We start from the raw sequence: 20,000 nt of genomic DNA, 5'->3' as shown, positions 1-20,000 counted from the left end.
TTGTCGTTATTATTATTATTATTATTATTATTATTATTATTATTATTATTATTATTATTATTATTATTATTATTATGTACTGTGAAGGGGGAGGCTATGGGACTTTTAAGGGAGCTGGAGCCTCCCTACATCTTTCCCTGAGAGCCGTCAGTGGGTATTGTCGGGTAATAGATCATAGGGCTTGGTTAGGCTCGGTCGTAGTCGTTATCCTGTCTTCCTTTGTCTGATTTTCTGACAGTGTTGTAGTTATTGTATTCGAGTTGGTTTAAAGAGGTGTAGCGTCGAGGTAAACCATGTTCTTGTCTACTATACGATCGAAACTGGCAATCAAAATCCCAACCTCAAATACGCAGGCGAAAGACTACCACCTTACTGGAAATTATCCAAATACTCTATATATGGCTCCTACTAATGAAATTAATGGTTTGAGTATATAATAAAATTGTAAAACAGCGTTTGTCCTGTGTTTACACCTGGAACACTTCTGCATGTCATCTATAACGGCGTCTAATGAACACAGCATCATTTTAATTTGTCAAACTTTGTGATATCCTCTGCAACATGGATGGCGACCATCGCCTCAAGGGCGAAGCCTAACCCTGAGTTAAGTACTTGTCTAACTTGGAAAGATTGAAAATATGGCTCGTCTTTCTGTGTACTGCCCAAAGACTGTTTGGATTTTTTTTTCTATCAAAGATGTTTTGGTGATGGATTTAGTGCGAGTTGTTGTGTTGGTCAGCCAGACTGGTCAAGTACACGACAACATCACAGTGAGTTTGGTAGCTCAATACTGGATTGATGTAGTACACTGACCTGCTGCCACACCTGACTCCACACTCACCTGCTGCCACACCTGACTCCACACTCACCTGCTGCCACACCTGACACTCCACACTCACCTGCTGCCACACCTGACACTCCACACTCACCTGCTGCCACACCTGACACTCCACACTCACCTGCTGCCACACCTGACTCCACACTCACCTGCTGCCACACCTGACACTCCACACTCACCTGCTGCCACACCTGACTCCACACTCACTTGCTGCCACACCTGACTCCACACTCACCTGCTGCCACACCTGACACTCCACAATCACCTGCTGCCACACCTGACACTCCACACTCACCTGCTGCCACACCTGACTCCACACTCACCTGCTGCCACACCTGACACTCCACACTCACCTGCTGCCACACCTGACACTCCACACTCACCTGCTGCCACACCTGACACTCCACACTCACTTGCTGCCACACCTGACACTCCACACTCACCTGCTGCCACACCTGACACTCCACACTCACATGCTGCCACACCTGACACTCCACACTCACCTGCTGCCACACCTGACACTCCACACTCACCTGCTGCCACACCTGACACTCCACACTCACCTGCTGCCACACCTGACACTCCACACTCACCTGCCACACCTGACACTCCACACTCACCTGCTGCCACACCTGACACTCCCCACTCACCTGCTGCCACACCTGACACTCCCCACTCACCTGATGCCTCCTGACACTCCACACTCACCTGCTGCCCCATCTGACACTCCACACTCACCTGCTGCCCCACCTGACACTCCACACTCACCTGCTGCCACACCTGACACTCCACAATCACCTGCTGCCACACCTGACACTCCACACTCACCTGCTGCCACACCTGACTCCACACTCACCTGCTGCCACACCTGACACTCCACACTCACCTGCTGCCACACCTGACACTCCACACTCACCTGCTGCCACACCTGACACTCCACACTCACTTGCTGCCACACCTGACACTCCACACTCACCTGCTGCCACACCTGACACTCCACACTCACATGCTGCCACACCTGACACTCCACACTCACCTGCTGCCACACCTGACACTCCACACTCACCTGCTGCCACACCTGACACTCCACACTCACCTGCTGCCACACCTGACACTCCACACTCACCTGCCACACCTGACACTCCACACTCACCTGCTGCCACACCTGACACTCCCCACTCACCTGCTGCCACACCTGACACTCCCCACTCACCTGCTGCCACACCTGACACTCCCCACTCACCTGATGCCTCCTGACACTCCACACTCACCTGCTGCCCCATCTGACACTCCACACTCACCTGCTGCCCCACCTGACACTCCACACTCACCTGCTGCCCCACCTGACACTCCACACTCACCTGCTGCCACACCTGACACTCCACACTCACCTTCTGCCACACCTGACACTCCACACTCACCTTCTGCCACACCTGACACTCCACACTCACCTTCTGCCACACCTGACACTCCACACTCACCTTCTGCCACACCTGACACTCCACACTCACCTGCTGCCACACCTGACACTCCACACTCACCTGCTGCCACACCTGACACACCACACTCACCTGCTGCCACACCTGACACTCCACACTCACCTGCTGCCACACCTGACACTCTACACTCACCTGCTGCCACACCTGACACTCCCCACTCACCTGCTGCCACACCTGACACTCCCCACTCACCTGCTGCCACACCTGACACTCCCCACTCACCTGCTGCCACACCTGACACTCCACACTCACCTGCTGCCACACCTGACACTCCACACTCACCTGCTGCCACACCTGACACTCCACACTCACCTGCTGCCACACCTGACACTCCCCACTCACCTGCTGCCACACCTGACACTCCCCACTCACCTGCTGCCACACCTGACACTCCCCACTCACCTGCTGCCACACCTGACACTCCCCACTCACCTGCTGCCACACCTGACACTCCCCACTCACCTGCTGCCACACCTGACACTCCACACTCACCTGCTGCCAATCCTGACACTCCACACTCACCTGCTGCCAATCCTGACACTCCACACTCACCTGCTGCCACACCTGACACTCCACACTCACCTGCTGCCACACCTGACTCCACACTCACCTGCTGCCACACCTGACACTCCCCACTCACCTGCTGCCACACCTGACACTCCCCACTCACCTGCTGCCACACCTGACACTCCCCACTCACCTGCTGCCACACCTGACACTCCCCACTCACCTGCTGCCACACCTGACACTCCCCACTCACCTGATGCCACACCTGACACTCCCCACTCACCTGATGCCACACCTGACACTCCCCACTCACCTGATGCCACACCTGACACTCCCCACTCACCTGATGTCACACCTGACACTCCCCACTCACCTGATGCCACACCTGACACTCGACACTCACCTGCTGCCACACCTGACACTCCCCACTCACCTGATGCCACACCTGACACTCCCCACTCACCTGATGCCACACCTGACACTCCCCACTCACCTGATGCCACACCTGACACTACACTCACCTGATGCCACACCTGACACTCCCCACTCACCCGATGCCACACCTGACACTCCCCACTCACCCGATGCCACACCTGACACTCCACACTCACCTGATGCCACACCTGACACTCCACACTCACCTGCTGCCAAACCTGACAGTCCATTCACCTGCTGCCACAAATGACATTCCACACTCACCTGACACTCCACACTCACCTGCTGCCGCACCTGGCATTCCACACTCACCTGGCACACTTGGCACTCCACTCCTGCTGCCATACTTGACACAATTGGCACTCCACTCCTGCTGCCACACCTGACACTCCACACTCACATGTTACCCACACCTGACATTCCACACTCACCTGACACACTTGGCACTCCGCTCCTGCTGCCACACCTGGCACTACACACCTGCACACCCGAGGGGCGCACCCTCCCTGTATAAACATGTTCCCATCTCACTTTTTTGCATCTGCTGAAGAGGACACCGGAGGTCTAAATATATAGACTAGCTTTATTTTCCATGTACTGACTTACTAGTATACCTGTCCATGTACTGACTTACTAGTATACCTGTCCATGTACTGACTTACTAGTATACCTGTCCATGTACTGACTTACTAGTATACCTGTCCATGTACTGACTTACTAGTATACCTGTCCATGTACTGACTTACTAGTATACCTGTCCGTGTACTGACTTACTAGTATACCTGTCCATGTACTGACTTACTAGTATACCTGTCCATGTACTGACTTACTAGTATACCTGTCCATGTACTGACTCACTAGTATACCTGTCCATGTACTGACTTACTAGTATACCTGTCCATGTACTGACTCACTAGTATACCTGTCCATGTACTGACTCACTAGTATACCTGTCCATGTACTGACTCACTAGTATACCTGTCCATGTACTGACTCACTCATGAGTACTTTCTTACAGGCGCTGAGTAACAAGTCTTTACTTACCTTCCCCAGGCTTGGCGTGACTGGAGGGAGTCCTGCCCTAGAGCTGCCCCCCCTGGTGGGCGGGAGACTGGGCACGGCGCCCCTGGGCACATCCCCAGGGGAGCTACCAGCCCCCCCACACCCTGCCTACCGGATCCCCCCCTACATGGAGCATCTCTACCAGTCCCTCCATACCTCCCCCCAGGCCTCCCTACGAGGCCTCTCACCATTAGAAGGACGTGGTAAGTACCCTGGGGCAGCACCCTGGGGCAGTACCCCTGCCATGAGCACTTCGTTTCTCTAGCATAATTGTTCTTTTAAAATATATTAATGAAAGATATTTAAGTATGTAAAACAAGCACTGTGAGCTTTCGTGATTTTCACACATTATCAAGGACCTGTAAGAGGCCCTTGATAATGTGAGAAATCACGAAAGCACTAGTGGTTTTCTTATATATTGTGATATCACCTGTTTAATCTTATTGGATTTCCACTTGTATAACAGATTGATGTAACACACTGTTACATTACTGTGGATTAATGGGAGATACAGAACGTATTTACAAATGGTACAGTAGTCAGTAGTGTTATCTTAGTCTTCACTTGGGTGCTTCAGCACTGGTTTCAGAAGTGGTTTCACCTTTTGAAATGCTGGCTTCACTCTCTGAAATAGGTCTCACAAGACTGATTCCAGGCAGCTGGTTGACTCAACTTGCTCTCTAGTTTTCTGCACACAACTCTCCATCTGTAGTCGAACAAGGGAAGAGTTGTGTGTAGGGAGAGGCAGAGTTGCAGCAACATCACTAGGTTAGGTTGGACTAGGTTAAATTTCATGAACCAGTATAAACGAATACTAAACCACAAACTAATTAGTTACCATAGTCGTTACTTGTCTATGACGTACACATTGTTACAGTGATGTACCTTTATATATGTATGTGTGTGTGTCTCGTCTAACCGAGCCCGGCCATGGGTCATTCTCGTCTGGTGCTATCCTGGTCAACCAGGCTGTTGTTACTGGAGGTCCGCTGCCCCACATATCCATCACAGCTTGTCCAGTTTCCTCTTGAATACTTCTACATTTGTTCCAGCAGTGTTTCTGATATCTTCTGTTGAATAATCTGGGGCCACAAATGATGATATAATGTTCTCTTATTGTACCCACGGTGCCTCTGCTTTCCACTGGGTTTATTTTACACTTTCTCCCATATCTCTCGCTCCAGAATGTTATGGTAGTGTGCAGATTTGGGACCAGGTCCTCGAGTACCTTCCAGGTATATATTATCATGTATCTCTCTCTTCTGCTTCATTGAGTATATATTTAAGACTTTAAAGCGTTCCCAGTGATTTAAATGCTTTACTGGCTCTATACAGACCGTAAACGATCTCTGTATTTGTTCCAGCTCTTGATATTTCTCCTGCCCTGAACGGGGCCGTCAACAATGAACAATATTCCAGATGAGGGAGCATTAGGGATTTGAAAAGTGTCACCACTGGCATTATTTCTCTGGTCTTGAAAGTCCTCATTATCCATTCCATCATCCTCGTGGCTGTCGTGACCTTTGTCTTATTGTGTTCTTCGAAAGAAAGGTCAACTAACATAATTACTCCCAAGTCTTTTACGTGTTCCTTTGTTTTATTTAACGATCCTCTTTAGTTTTGTACACAGTGTTCCTGTAGAGTTCTTCATTCTTTCCATACCTAAGCAGCTGGAACTTATCACCACTGAACGTCATGTTGTTCTCCACTGCCCACTGGGAAACACTTCTTATATAAACCATACCCCCGGCCGGGATTGAACCCGCGGTCATAGAGTCTCAAAACTCCAGCCTTCTTCTACCGAAGTGACTTTCATGCTCATTTTAGTGTCATCTGCAGATGCTGATACAAAACTGTGACGAGTGTTTTTATCTATGTTAGCTATGAGGATAAACAGCAGAGGCGCGAGGACAGTGCCTTGGGGTACTCAGCTTTTTACCTATATTTACTTCTATTTTTTGTGTTCTGTGTTAGGAACCCGAAAATCCATCTGCCTACCTTCCTTGTAATGCCTTTGGCTCTCATTTTGTGCGCTATCACCCCATGATCGCTCACAAACGCCTTTGCAAAATATGTGTATATTACATCTGCGTTTTGGTCGTCTTCTAACGCCTCCTTAACTCTGTCATAATGCTTCAGCAGCTGTGACAGACATGATCGTCTAAAACCATGATGGTTTGGATTATGTTGGTTGTGCTGTTCCATGAAATTTGTAATCTGCCGTCTCGTTACTCTTTCGAAGATTTTTATGATGTTACTGTTTACTGTGGCGTAAATGATCCGTTACTGTGATGTAACTGTTTACAGTGTAACTGCTCTGTTACTGTGACGTGCCTGCTACGTTGCTGGTGTATAGGTGTTACGTTACAGCGACGTCAGTGGTGTAACGTCGGCGTACGAGTGACTGTATACTGAGTGTGAGTGATGACAGGTGGTGAAGCTGGGATAACACACATCCCCCTCCCTCCCTCCCTCCCTCCCTCCCTCCCTCCGGGAGGGTGTGTAGGTGTTAAAGTGAGTGTGGGAGTGTGGGGTAGGGAGTTTAGGATGTTTGGGAATTGTATCATCACCCTTGTGTGTGTACTTATCTATCTGTAGTTGCAGGGATCGAATGATAGCTCTTGGCCCAGCCTCTTTGCTGGTTGCCACTAGGTCCATTCTTTCGCTGTTCCATGAGCTTTATCATATCTCTTAAAGCTATGTATGGATTCTGTCTCCACTACATCACTCTCCAGATTGCTCCACTTCCTGACAACTCTATAATTGCAGAGATGTGCTCGGTAATATGCTCACCTCGAGATCCTTTTCTTTGTGTGAGGGTTGCAGTCTTTGGTCCCCTAGACTGTACTTTGTCTGCGGTCTTCTCTGACCTCCCCCAATCTTCATGACTTTACACTTGGTGTTTAACTCCAGGAGCCAGTTGCTGGACCAGGGTTGCAGCCTGTCCAGATCCCTTTGTAGTCCTGCCTGTTCCTCATTCACTTGAATTCTTCGCATTAGCTTCACATCGTTTGCAAACAGGGACACTTCCGAACCTGTATCTTCTGTCATGTCATTCACATACACCATAAACAGTAGTGGTCCTAGGACTGACCCTTGTGGAACCCCGCTCGTCACAGTCGCCCACTTTGACACCTCATCACGTACCGTCACTCGTTGTTTCCTTCCTGTCAGGTATTGCCTGATCCTGTTATTCCTGCTTGCTCCTCTAGCTTCTGCACTAATCTCTTGAGTGGAACTATGCTGAGTCTTCTTACAGTTTAGTAGTCTATCCACCCCTCTCTCTCTTGTCTTCTGTCACCTTGTCGTAAAATTCCAGTAGGTTTGTGACACAGGATTTCCCATCCCTGAATCCGTGCTGGTTATCGTGAATAAGATCGTGTGTGTGTGTGTGTGTGTGTGTGTGTGTGTGTGTGTGTGTACACGTTTGAACATGTATGTGTACATTGCTCTCTTTCCAATACACACTCACGCGCCTGCCTTTTCCTGCTCAAACAATGTTTAGAGAAAACAAGGAACTCTTTTACGAGGGAGAGTCTCCAGTCTTGTTGAATGTGAAGACAAAGTTGAGTGTGTGTGTGTGTGTGTGTGTGTGTGTGTGTGTGTGTGTGTGTGTGTGTGTGTGTGTACCTGTATGTAGTTGTAAGGGTCGTGTGTGTGTGTGTGTTATTGTAGTAAGAATAGTATTAACGGCATTAATAGTAGGAATAATCGTAATGTTACTACTGAATTGGTAGATAAGACACATAGGCAACATTTAGGCAACTTTATTCCGAAACGTTTCGCCTACACAGTAGGCTTCTTCAGTCGAGTACAGAAAGTAGGCAGGAGCAGTAGAGATGTGAAGACATCGTCTTCACATCTCTACTGCTCCTGCCTACTTTCTGTACTCGACTGAAGAAGCCTACTGTGTAGGCGAAACGTTTCGGAATAAAGTTGCCTAAATGTTGCCTATGTGTCTTATCTACCAACCTGTCGGTATTATATACCATTTGATAATTACTACTGAATACCTGAGGGGGGTAATGAGGGGTAATTAAACAGTCAGATGAAGACTAACTCAGCACTCAGATGGGTAACTTACCACGGTGCCCCGTGGTCTGGTGCCTAAAGCTCTCGCTTCACACGGCTAGGGTCCAGGTTAGATTCCCAGCGAGGGTAGAAACATTGCGCGTTTCTTTACACTGTTGTCTGTGTTCACCCATCAGTAAAATGAATAACAAAAAAAGGCACAATACCGTGACTGGAACGATACACAAATAACCCGCACATAGAAGAGAGGAACTTACAACGACGTTTCGGTCAGACTTGGACCATTTACAAAGTCGCCTTTGTAAATGGTCCAAGTCGGACCGAAACGTTGTCGTAAGTTCCTCTCTTCTATGTGCGGGTTATTTGTGTACAGTAATATGAGTATCTGGGAGTTAGTGGACTGGTATGGGTCGCATCCTGGGATAAAACTGACATAATTTACCCGAAATGTTGAGCATAACAATGATGTCAGCTATGGTCTGTATACCTTGTACATGTAGTAATAAATATATTATTATTAATTAGATGAAGGGTAACTCAACAATCAGGTGAAGGGCAACTCAACAATCAGGTGAAGGGTAACTCAACAATCAGGTGAAGGGTAACTCAACAATCATGTGAAGGGTAACTCAACAATCAGGTGAAGGGCAACTCAACAATCAGGTGAAGGGTAACTCAACAATCAGGTGAAGGGCAACTCAACAATCAGGTGAAGGGTAACTCAACAATCAGGTGAAGGGTAACTCAACAATCAGGTGAAGGGTAACTCAATCAGGTGAAGTGTAACTCAACAATCAGGTGAAGGGTAACTCAACAATCAGGTGAAGGGTAACTCAACAATCAGGTGAAGGGCAACTCAACAATCAGGTGAAGGGCAACTCAACAATCAGGTGAAGGGTAACTCAATCAGGTGAAGGGTAACTCAACAATCAGGTGAAGGGTAACTCAACAATCAGGTGAAGGGTAACTCAACAATCAGGTGAAGGGTAACAACAATCAGGTGAAGGGTAACTCAACAATCAGGTGAAGTGTAACTCAATCAGGTGAAGGGCAACTCAACAATCAGGTGAAGGGCAACTCAACAATCAGGTGAAGGGTAACTCAATCAGGTGAAGGGTAACTCAACAATCAGGTGAAGGGTAACTCAACAATCAGGTGAAGGGTAACTCAACAATCAGGTGAAGGGTAACTCAACAATCAGGTGAAGTATAACTCAACAATCAGGTGAAGGGCAACTCAACAATCAGGTGAAGGGCAACTCAACAATCAGGTGAAGGGTAACTCAACAATCAGGTGAAGGGTAACTCAACAATCAGGTGAAGGGTAACTCAACAATCAGGTGAAGGGTAACTCAACAATCAGGTGAAGGGTAACTCAACAATCAGGTGAAGGGTAACTCAACAATCAGGTGAAGGGTAACTCAACAATCAGGTGAAGGGCAACTCAACAATCAGGTGAAGGGTAACTCAACAATCAGGTGAAGGGTAACTCAACAATCAGGTGAAGGGCAACTCAATCAGGTGAAGGGCAACTCAACAATCAGGTGAAGGGTAACTCAACAATCAGGTGAAGGGTAACTCAACAATCAGGTGAAGGGTAACTCAACAATCAGGTGAAGGGTAACTCAATCAGGTGAAGGGTAACTCAACAATCAGGTGAAGGGTAACTCAACAATCAGGTGAAGTGTAACTCAACAATCAGGTGAAGGGTAACTCAACAATCAGGTGAAGGGTAACTGAACAATCAGGTGAAGGGTAACTCAACAATCAAGTGAAGGGTAACTCAACAATCAAGTGAAGGGTAACTCAACAATCAGGTGAAGGGCAACTCAACAATCAGGTGAAGGGTAACTCAATCAAGTGAAGGGTAACTCAACAATCAAGTGAAGGGTAACTCAACAATCAAGTGAAGGGTAACTCAACAATCAGGTGAAGGGTAACTCAACAATCAGGCGAAGGGCAACTCAACAATCAGGTGAAGGGTAACTCAACAATCAGGTGAAGGGTAACTCAACAATCAGGCGAAGGGCAACTCAACAGTCAGGTGAAGGGTAACTCAACAATCAGGTGAAGGGTAACTCAACAATCAGGTGAAGGGCAACTCAACAATCAGGTGAAGGGTAACTCAATCAGGTGAAGGGTAACTCAACAATCAGGTGAAGGGTAACTCAACAATCAAGTGAAGGGTAACTCAACAATCAGGTGAAGGGTAACTCAACAATCAGGTGAAGGGTAACTCAATCAGGTGAAGGGTAACTCAACAATCAAGTGAAGGGTAACTCAACAATCTGGTGAAGGGTAACTCAACAATCAGGTGAAGGGCAACTCAACAATAAGGTGAAGGGTAACTCAATCAGGTGAAGGGTAACTCAACAATCAGGTGAAGGGTAACTCAACAATCAGGTGAAAGGTAACTCAACAATCAGGTGAAGGGTAACTCAATCAGGTGAAGGGCAACTCAACAATCAGGTGAAGGGCAACTCAACAATAAGGTGAAGGGTAACTCAATCAGGTGAAGGGTAACTCAACAATCAGGTGAAGGGTAACTCAACAATCAGGTGAAGGGTAACTCAACAATCAGGTGAAGGGTAACTCAACAATCAGGTGAAGGGTAACTCAACAATCAGGTGAAGGGTAACTCAACAATCAGGTGAAGGGTAACTCAACAATCAGGTGAAGGGCAACTCAATAAGGTGAAGGGTAACTCAATCAGGTGAAGGGTAACTCAACAATCAGGTGAAGGGCAACTCAATCAGGTGAAGGGTAACTCAACAATCAGGTGAAGGGTAACTCAACAATCAGGTGAAGGGTAACTCAACAATCAGGTGAAGGGTAACTCAACAATCAGGTGAAGGGCAACTCAATCAGGTGAAGGGTAACTCAATCAGGTGAAGGGTAACTCAACAATCAAGTGAAGGGTAACTCAATCAAGTGAAGGGTAACTCAACAATCAAGTGAAGGGTAACTCAACAATCAAGTGAAGGGTAACTCGACAATCAAGTGAAGGGTAACTCAATGATCAGGTGAAGGGTAACTCATCAGGTGAAGGGTAACTCAACGATCAGGTGAAGGGTAACTCAACAATCAAGTGAAGGGTAACTCAATCAAGTGAAGGGTAACTCATCAGTTGAAGGGTAACTCAACAATCAAGTGAAGGGTAACTCAACAATCAAGTGAAGGGTAACTCAACAATCAGGTGAAGGGTAACTCAAACAATTAGGTGAAGGGTAACTCAATCAGGTGAAGGGTAACTCAACAATCAGGTGACGGGTAACTCAACAATCAAGTGAAGGGTAACTCAACAATCAGGTGAAGGGTAACTCAACAATCATGTGAAGGGTAACTCAACAATCAGGTGAAGGGTAACTCAACAATCAAGTGAAGGGTAACTCAACAATCAGGTGAAGGGTAACTCAACAATCAAGTGAAGGGTAACTCAACAATCATGTGAAGGGTAACTCAACAATCATGTGAAGGGTAACTCAACAATCAGGTGAAGGGTAACTCAATTACTGTAGCGTGAGCACCTACCTGGAGTATGTTCCGGGGGGTCAACGCCCCCGCGGCCCGGCCCCAGACCATGCCTCATAGTAGATCAGGTTGTTGGTGCTAGTTGCACGAAGTCCAACCTAAGCATCACAGCCTGGCTGATCAGCCAATGACCTGAGAGACATATGGAGCCCTTGAAGACAGCCAGGGGTCTGTTGGTAATTTTCCCTTTTGTATTAAGGGAGGACGTTGAAAAGTCTTGGTCCCTTCACACTTGCTGAGTTCTCACTCCGTGTACTCATGGCACCCCTAGAATTTTGCAAGTGTAGATTGTTATGTACCTCTCTGGCCTCCGTCTTCAAGAGGAAGGTGAGCAAGTGTCTCCACCAAGTGCCAGATCAACCAGGCTGTGGTGGATATGTTGGCCAGCAGACCACCGGCAGCAACAGCCTGGTTAACCAGGCCAGCACCAAGCTGCGGGAGTAGGAAAACTCGGGAAACTCGGCAAAGGTATAACAAAGGTATATTGCAAGGTGGAGAAGCTTGAAGGTTGGCAGTAATATAGAAGCAGTGAAGGTTCTCTCTATACAGCTCTCACTAACACTTCCTGCCAGAAATATTTCCTTCTGGACGAATATTTAAGTTATAACTGTTGCCTTAGGACTCCCGATTATTATTATTTTTTAAGTTTTCAATAATGTTGAAAATAACACAGACGCACTTTGTAACGTGACGGGAGAGAGAATGGTGTGACACAGACGTACTTTGTAACGTGACGGGAGAGAGAATGGTGTGACACAGACGTACTTTGTAACGTGACGGGAGAGAGAATGGTGTGACACAGACGTACTTTGTAACGTGACGGGAGAGAGAATGGTGTGACACAGACGTACTTTGTAACGTGACGGGAGAGAGAATGATGTGACACAGACGCACTTTGTAACGTGACGGGAGAGAGAATGGTGTGACACAGACGTACTTTGTAACGTGACGGGAGAGAGAATGGTGTGACACAGACGTACTTTGTAACGTGACGGGAGAGAGAATGGTGTGACACAGACGTACTTTGTAACGTGACGGGAGAGAGAATGGTGTGACACAGACGTACTTTGTAACGTGACGGGAGAGAGAATGGTGTGACACAGACGTACTTTGTAACGTGACGGGAGAGAGAATGGTGTGACACAGACGTACTTTGTAACGTGACGGGAGAGAGAATGATGTGACACAGACGCACTTTGTAACGTGACGGGAGAGAGAATGGTGTGACACAGACGTACTTTGTAACGTGACGGGAGAGAGAATGGTGTGACACAGACGTACTTTGTAACGTGACGGGAGAGAGAATGATGTGACACAGACGCACTTTGTAACGTGACGGGAGAGAGAATGGTGTGACACAGACGCACTTTGTAACGTGACGGGTGAGAGAATGGTGTGACACAGACGCACTTTGTAACGTGACGGGAGAGAGAATGGTGTGACACAGACGCACTTTGTAAAGTGACGGGAGAGAGAATGATGTGACACAGACGCACTTTGTAACGTGACGGGAGAGAGAATGGTGTGACACAGACGTACTTTGTAACGTGACGGGAGAGAGAATGATGTGACACAGACGCACTTTGTAACGTGACGGGAGAGAGAATGGTGTGACACAGACGTACTTTGTAACGTGACGGGAGAGAGAATGATGTGACACAGACGCACTTTGTAACGTGACGGGAGAGAGAATGGTGTGACACAGACGCACTTTGTAACGTGACGGGAGAGAGAATGATGTGACACAGACGCACTTTGTAACGTGACGGGAGAGAGAATGGTGTGACACAGACGTACTTTGTAACGTGACGGGAGAGAGAATGATGTGACACAGACGCACTTTGTAACGTGACGGGAGAGAGAATGGTGTGACACAGACGCACTTTGTAACGTGACGGGAGAGAGAATGATGTGACACAGACGCACTTTGTAACGTGACGGGAGAGAGAATGATGTGACACACACGCACTTTGTAACGTGACGGGAGAGAGAATGATGTGACACAGACGCACTTTGTAACGTGACGGGAGAGAGAATGATGTGACACAGAAGCACTTTGTAACGTGACGGGAGAGAGAATGATGTGACACAGACGCACTTTGTAACGTGACGGGAGAGAGAATGATGTGACACAGACGCACTTTGTAACGTGACGGGAGAGAGAATGATGTGACACAGAAGCACTTTGTAACGTGACGGGAGAGAGAATGGTGTGACACAGATGCACTTTGTAACGTGACGGGAGAGAGAATGATGTGACACAGACGCACTTTGTAACGTGACGAGAGAGAGAATGGTGTGACACAGACGCACTTTGTAACGTGACGGGAGAGAGAATGGTGTGACACAGACGCACTTTGTAACGTGACGGGAGAGAGAATGGTGTGACACAGACGCACTTTGTAACGTGACGGGAGAGAGAATGGTGTGACACAAGCACTTTGTAACGTGACGGGAGAGAGAATGGTGTGACACAGATGCACTTTGTAACGTGACGGGAGAGAATGGTGTGACACAGATGCACTTTGTAACGTGACGGGAGAGAGAATGGTGTGACACAGACGCACTTTATAACGTGACGGGAGAGAGAGTGGTGTGACACAGACGCACTTTGTAACGTGACGAGAGAGAGAATGGTGTGACACAGACGCACTTTGTAACGTGACGAGAGAATGGTGTGACACAGACGCACTTTGTAACGTGACGAGAGAATGGTGTGACACAGGCGCACTTTATAACGTGACGGGAGAGAGAATGGTGTGACACAGACGCACTTTGTAACGTGACGAGAGAGAATGGTGTGACACAGACGCACTTTGTAAAGTGACGAGAGAGAGAATGGTGTGACACAGACGCACTTTGTAACGTGACGGGAGAGAGAATGGTGTGACACAGACGCACTTTGTAACGTGACGAGAGAGAGAATGGTGTGACACAGACGCACTTTGTAACGTGACGAGAGAGAGAATGGTGTGACGCAGACGCACTTTGTAACGTGACGGGAGAGAGAATGGTGTGACACACGCACTTTCTAACGTGACGAGAGAGAGAATGATGTGACACAGACGCACTTTCTAACGTGACGAGAGAGAGAATGGTGTGACACAGACGCACTTTCTAACGTGACGAGAGAGAGAATGGTGTGACACAGACGCACTTTGTAACGTGACGAGAGAGAGAATGGTGTGACACAGACGCACTTTCTAACGTGACGAGAGAGAGAATGGTGTGACACAGACGCACTTTCTAACGTGACGAGAGAGAGAATGATGTGACACAGACGCACTTTGTAACGTGACGGGAGAGAGAATGGTGTGACACAGGCGCACTTTGTAACGTGACGAGAGAGAGAATGATGTGACACAGACGCACTTTGTAACGTGACGGGAGAGAGAATGGTGTGACACAGGCGCACTTTGTAACGTGACGAGAGAGAGAATGGTGTGACACAGACGCACTTTCTAACGTGACGAGAGAATGGTGTGACACAGACGCACTTTGTAACGTGACGAGAGAGAGAATGGTGTGACACAGACGCACTTTGTAACGTGACGGGAGAGAGAATGGTGTGACACAGACGCACTTTGTAAAGTGACGAGAGAGAGAATGGTGTGACACAGACGCACTTTGTAACGTGACGGGAGAGAGAATGGTGTGACACAGACGCACTTTATAACGTGACTGGAGAGAGAATGATGTGACACAGACGCACTTTATAACGTGACGGGAGAGAGAATGGTGTGACACAGACGCACTTTGTAACGTGACGGGAGAGAGAATGGTGTGACACAGACGCACTTTGTAACGTGACGGGAGAGAGAATGGTGTGACACAGACGCACTTTATAACGTGACGGGAGAGAGAATGATGTGACACAGACGCACTTTATAACGTGACGGGAGAGAGAATGATGTGACACAGACGCACTTTGTAAAGTGACGGGAGAGAGAATGGTGTGACACAGACACACTTTATAACGTGACGGGAGAGAGAATGGTGTGACACAGAAGCACTTTGTAACGTGACGGGAGAGAGAATGATGTGACACAGACGCACTTTGTAACGTGACGGGAGAGAGAATGATGTGACACAGAAGCACTTTGTAACGTGACGGGAGAGAGAATGGTGTGACACAGATGCACTTTGTAACGTGACGGGAGAGAGAATGATGTGACACAGACGCACTTTGTAACGTGACGAGAGAGAGAATGGTGTGACACAGACGCACTTTGTAACGTGACGGGAGAGAGAATGGTGTGACACAGACGCACTTTGTAACGTGACGGGAGAGAGAATGGTGTGACACAGACGCACTTTGTAACGTGACGGGAGAGAGAATGGTGTGACACAAGCACTTTGTAACGTGACGGGAGAGAGAATGGTGTGACACAGATGCACTTTGTAACGTGACGGGAGAGAATGGTGTGACACAGATGCACTTTGTAACGTGACGGGAGAGAGAATGGTGTGACACAGACGCACTTTATAACGTGACGGGAGAGAGAGTGGTGTGACACAGACGCACTTTGTAACGTGACGAGAGAGAGAATGGTGTGACACAGACGCACTTTGTAACGTGACGAGAGAATGGTGTGACACAGACGCACTTTGTAACGTGACGAGAGAATGGTGTGACACAGGCGCACTTTATAACGTGACGGGAGAGAGAATGGTGTGACACAGACGCACTTTGTAACGTGACGAGAGAGAGAATGGTGTGACACAGACGCACTTTGTAAAGTGACGAGTGAGAGAATGGTGTGACACAGACGCACTTTGTAACGTGACGGGAGAGAGAATGGTGTGACACAGACGCACTTTGTAACGTGACGAGAGAGAGAATGGTGTGACACAGACGCACTTTGTAACGTGACGAGAGAGAGAATGGTGTGACGCAGACGCACTTTGTAACGTGACGGGAGAGAGAATGGTGTGACACACGCACTTTCTAACGTGACGAGAGAGAGAATGATGTGACACAGACGCACTTTCTAACGTGACGAGAGAGAGAATGGTGTGACACAGACGCACTTTCTAACGTGACGAGAGAGAGAATGGTGTGACACAGACGCACTTTGTAACGTGACGGGAGAGAGAATGGTGTGACACAGGCGCACTTTGTAACGTGACGAGAGAGAGAATGGTGTGACACAGACGCACTTTCTAACGTGACGAGAGAATGGTGTGACACAGACGCACTTTGTAACGTGACGAGAGAGAGAATGGTGTGACACAGACGCACTTTGTAACGTGACGGGAGAGAGAATGGTGTGACACAGACGCACTTTGTAAAGTGACGAGAGAGAGAATGGTGTGACACAGACGCACTTTGTAACGTGACGGGAGAGAGAATGGTGTGACACAGACGCACTTTATAACGTGACTGGAGAGAGAATGATGTGACACAGACGCACTTTATAACGTGACGGGAGAGAGAATGGTGTGACACAGACGCACTTTGTAACGTGACGGGAGAGAGAATGGTGTGACACAGACGCACTTTGTAACGTGACGGGAGAGAGAATGGTGTGACACAGACGCACTTTATAACGTGACGGGAGAGAGAATGATGTGACACAGACGCACTTTATAACGTGACGGGAGAGAGAATGATGTGACACAGACGCACTTTGTAAAGTGACGGGAGAGAGAATGGTGTGACACAGACACACTTTATAACGTGACGGGAGAGAGAATGGTGTGACACAGAAGCACTTTGTAACGTGACGGGAGAGAGAATGATGTGACACAGACGCACTTTATAACGTGACGGGAGAGAGAATGATGTGACACAGACGCACTTTATAACGTGACGGGAGAGAGAATGGTGTGACACAGACGCACTTTATAACGTGACGGGAGAGAGAATGGTGTGACACAGACGCACTTTGTAACGTGACGGGAGAGAATGGTGTGACACAGACGCACTTTATAACGTGACGGGAGAGAGAATGATGTGACACAGACGCACTTTATAACGTGACGGGAGAGAGAATGATGTGACACAGACGCACTTTGTAACGTGACGGGAGAGAGAATGGTGTGACACAGACACACTTTATAACGTGACGGGAGAGAGAATGATGTGACACAGACGCACTTTATAACGTGACGGGAGAGAATGGTGTGACACAGACACACTTTATAACGTGACGGGAGAGAGAATGGTGTGACACAGAAGCACTTTGTAACGTGACGGGAGAGAGAATGATGTGACACAGACGCACTTTATAACGTGACGGGAGAGAGAATGGTGTGACACAGACGCACTTTATAACGTGACGGGAGAGAGAATGGTGTGACACAGACGCACTTTATAACGTGACGGGAGAGAGAATGGTGTGACACAGACGCACTTTATAACGTGACGGGAGAGAGAATGGTGTGACACAGACGCACTTTGTAACGTGACGGGAGAGAGAATGGTGTGACACAGACGCACTTTATAACGTGACGGGAGAGAGAATGGTGTGACACAGACGCACTTTATAACGTGACGGGAGAGAGAATGGTGTGACACAGACGCACTTTATAACGTGACGGGAGAGAGAATGGTGTGACACAGACGCACTTTCTAACGTGACGGGAGAGAGAATGGTGTGACAATGATTTTGTGGAGAGAGTTTAGCATGTAGTGTGTGTGTCGTTGAGTGACAGTCTTGTACAGTGTTTTAAGTCGTATTTGTTGGAAAAAATTGATGAGTTTTGGTGTCCATGTCAGGTTGACTGTTTTGTCACCGCAAAATTTACTGCTCTTGTGCTGTGTGACACTTGAGTTAACGAGCCCCCCCCCCCCTTTGTAGTGTCGATTAGTGCCACTGATCTTCCCTTCCCCCCAGCATTTTCCCTAGATCACCCTTCAACAAGACCACCCCTCCTAGACCACCCCTTCAACAAGATCCCACTTTCACATGGATTACCCTCTTCCCATAGACCACCCCTTTCCCAGATCACCCCAGGCTGCCCCCCACTACCTCGTCTCCCTCCCGCTTAACCACTACACTGCCCCCACTACCGCGTCTCCCCCCCCCACTTAACCACTACACTGCCCCCACTACCTCGTCTCCCTCCCGCTTAACCACTACACTGCCCCCACTACCGCGTCTCCCCCCCCACTTAACCACTACACTGCCCCCACTACCTCGTCTCCCTCCCGCTTAACCACTACACTGCCCCCACTACCGCGTCTCCCTCCCACTTAACCACTACACTGCCCCCACTACCGCGTCTCCCCCCCACTTAACCACTACACTGCCCCCACTACCCCGTCTCACCCCCCACTTAACCACTATTCTGCCCCCACTACCTCGTCTCCCCTCCCCCTTAACCACTACACTGCCCCCACTACCCCGTCTCACCCCCACTTAACCACTATACTGCCCCCACTACCCCGTCTCCCCTCCCACTTAACCATTGCACTGCCTCCCACTTTACTACACTGGCTCCTACTACCTCGTCTCCCTCCCACTTAACCACTGTACTGCCTCCTACTACCTCGTCTCCCTCCCACTTAACCACTATACTGCCCCCACTACCTCGTCTCCCCTCCCACTTAACCACTACACTGCCTCCTACTACCTCGTCTCCCTCCCACTTAACCACTACACTGCCTCCACTACCCTGTCTCCCCTCCCACTTGACCACTATACTGCCCCCACTACCTCGTCTCCCTCCCACTTAACCACTACACTGCCCCCACTACTTCGTCTCCCTCCCACTTAACCACTACACTGCCCCCACTACCTCGTCTCCCTCCCACTTAACCACTACATTATCCCCACTACCTCGTCTCCCCTCCCACTTAACCACTACACTGCCTCCTACTACCTCGTCTCCCTCCCACTTAATCACTACACTGCCCCCACTTCCCCGTCTCCCCTCCCACTTAACCACTACACTGCCTCCCACTTCCCCGTCTCCCCTCCCACTTAACCTCTACACTTCCTCCCACTACCCCGTCTCCCCTCCCATTTAACCACTACACTACCCCGTCTCACCTCCCACTTAACCACTACACTGCCTCCCTCTACCTCGTCTCCCTCCCACTTAACTACTACACTGCCCCCACTACCCCGTCTCCGGTCCCACTTAACCACT

General features: G+C 48.6%; 1 protein-coding gene across 3 annotated transcripts in view; it reads left to right on the top strand.

The window, feature by feature from the left end:
- Window positions 1–20,000, top strand: part of ci (cubitus interruptus) — a 583,843-nt gene that overhangs the window by 391,387 nt on the left and 172,456 nt on the right. For all 3 annotated transcript variants that reach the window (XM_070093621.1, XM_070093622.1, XM_070093623.1), the window contains one exon: window positions 4,333–4,544. In XM_070093621.1, coding sequence (XP_069949722.1) covers window positions 4,333–4,544 — 212 coding nt within the window. The remainder of the gene's footprint in view (window positions 1–4,332; window positions 4,545–20,000) is intronic.

Source organism: Cherax quadricarinatus, chromosome 43, assembly GCF_038502225.1.
Source record: "Cherax quadricarinatus isolate ZL_2023a chromosome 43, ASM3850222v1, whole genome shotgun sequence".
In the NCBI taxonomy this organism is placed as follows: Eukaryota; Metazoa; Arthropoda; class Malacostraca; order Decapoda; family Parastacidae; genus Cherax; species Cherax quadricarinatus.
This window is presented reverse-complemented; position numbering and strand designations above follow the sequence as displayed.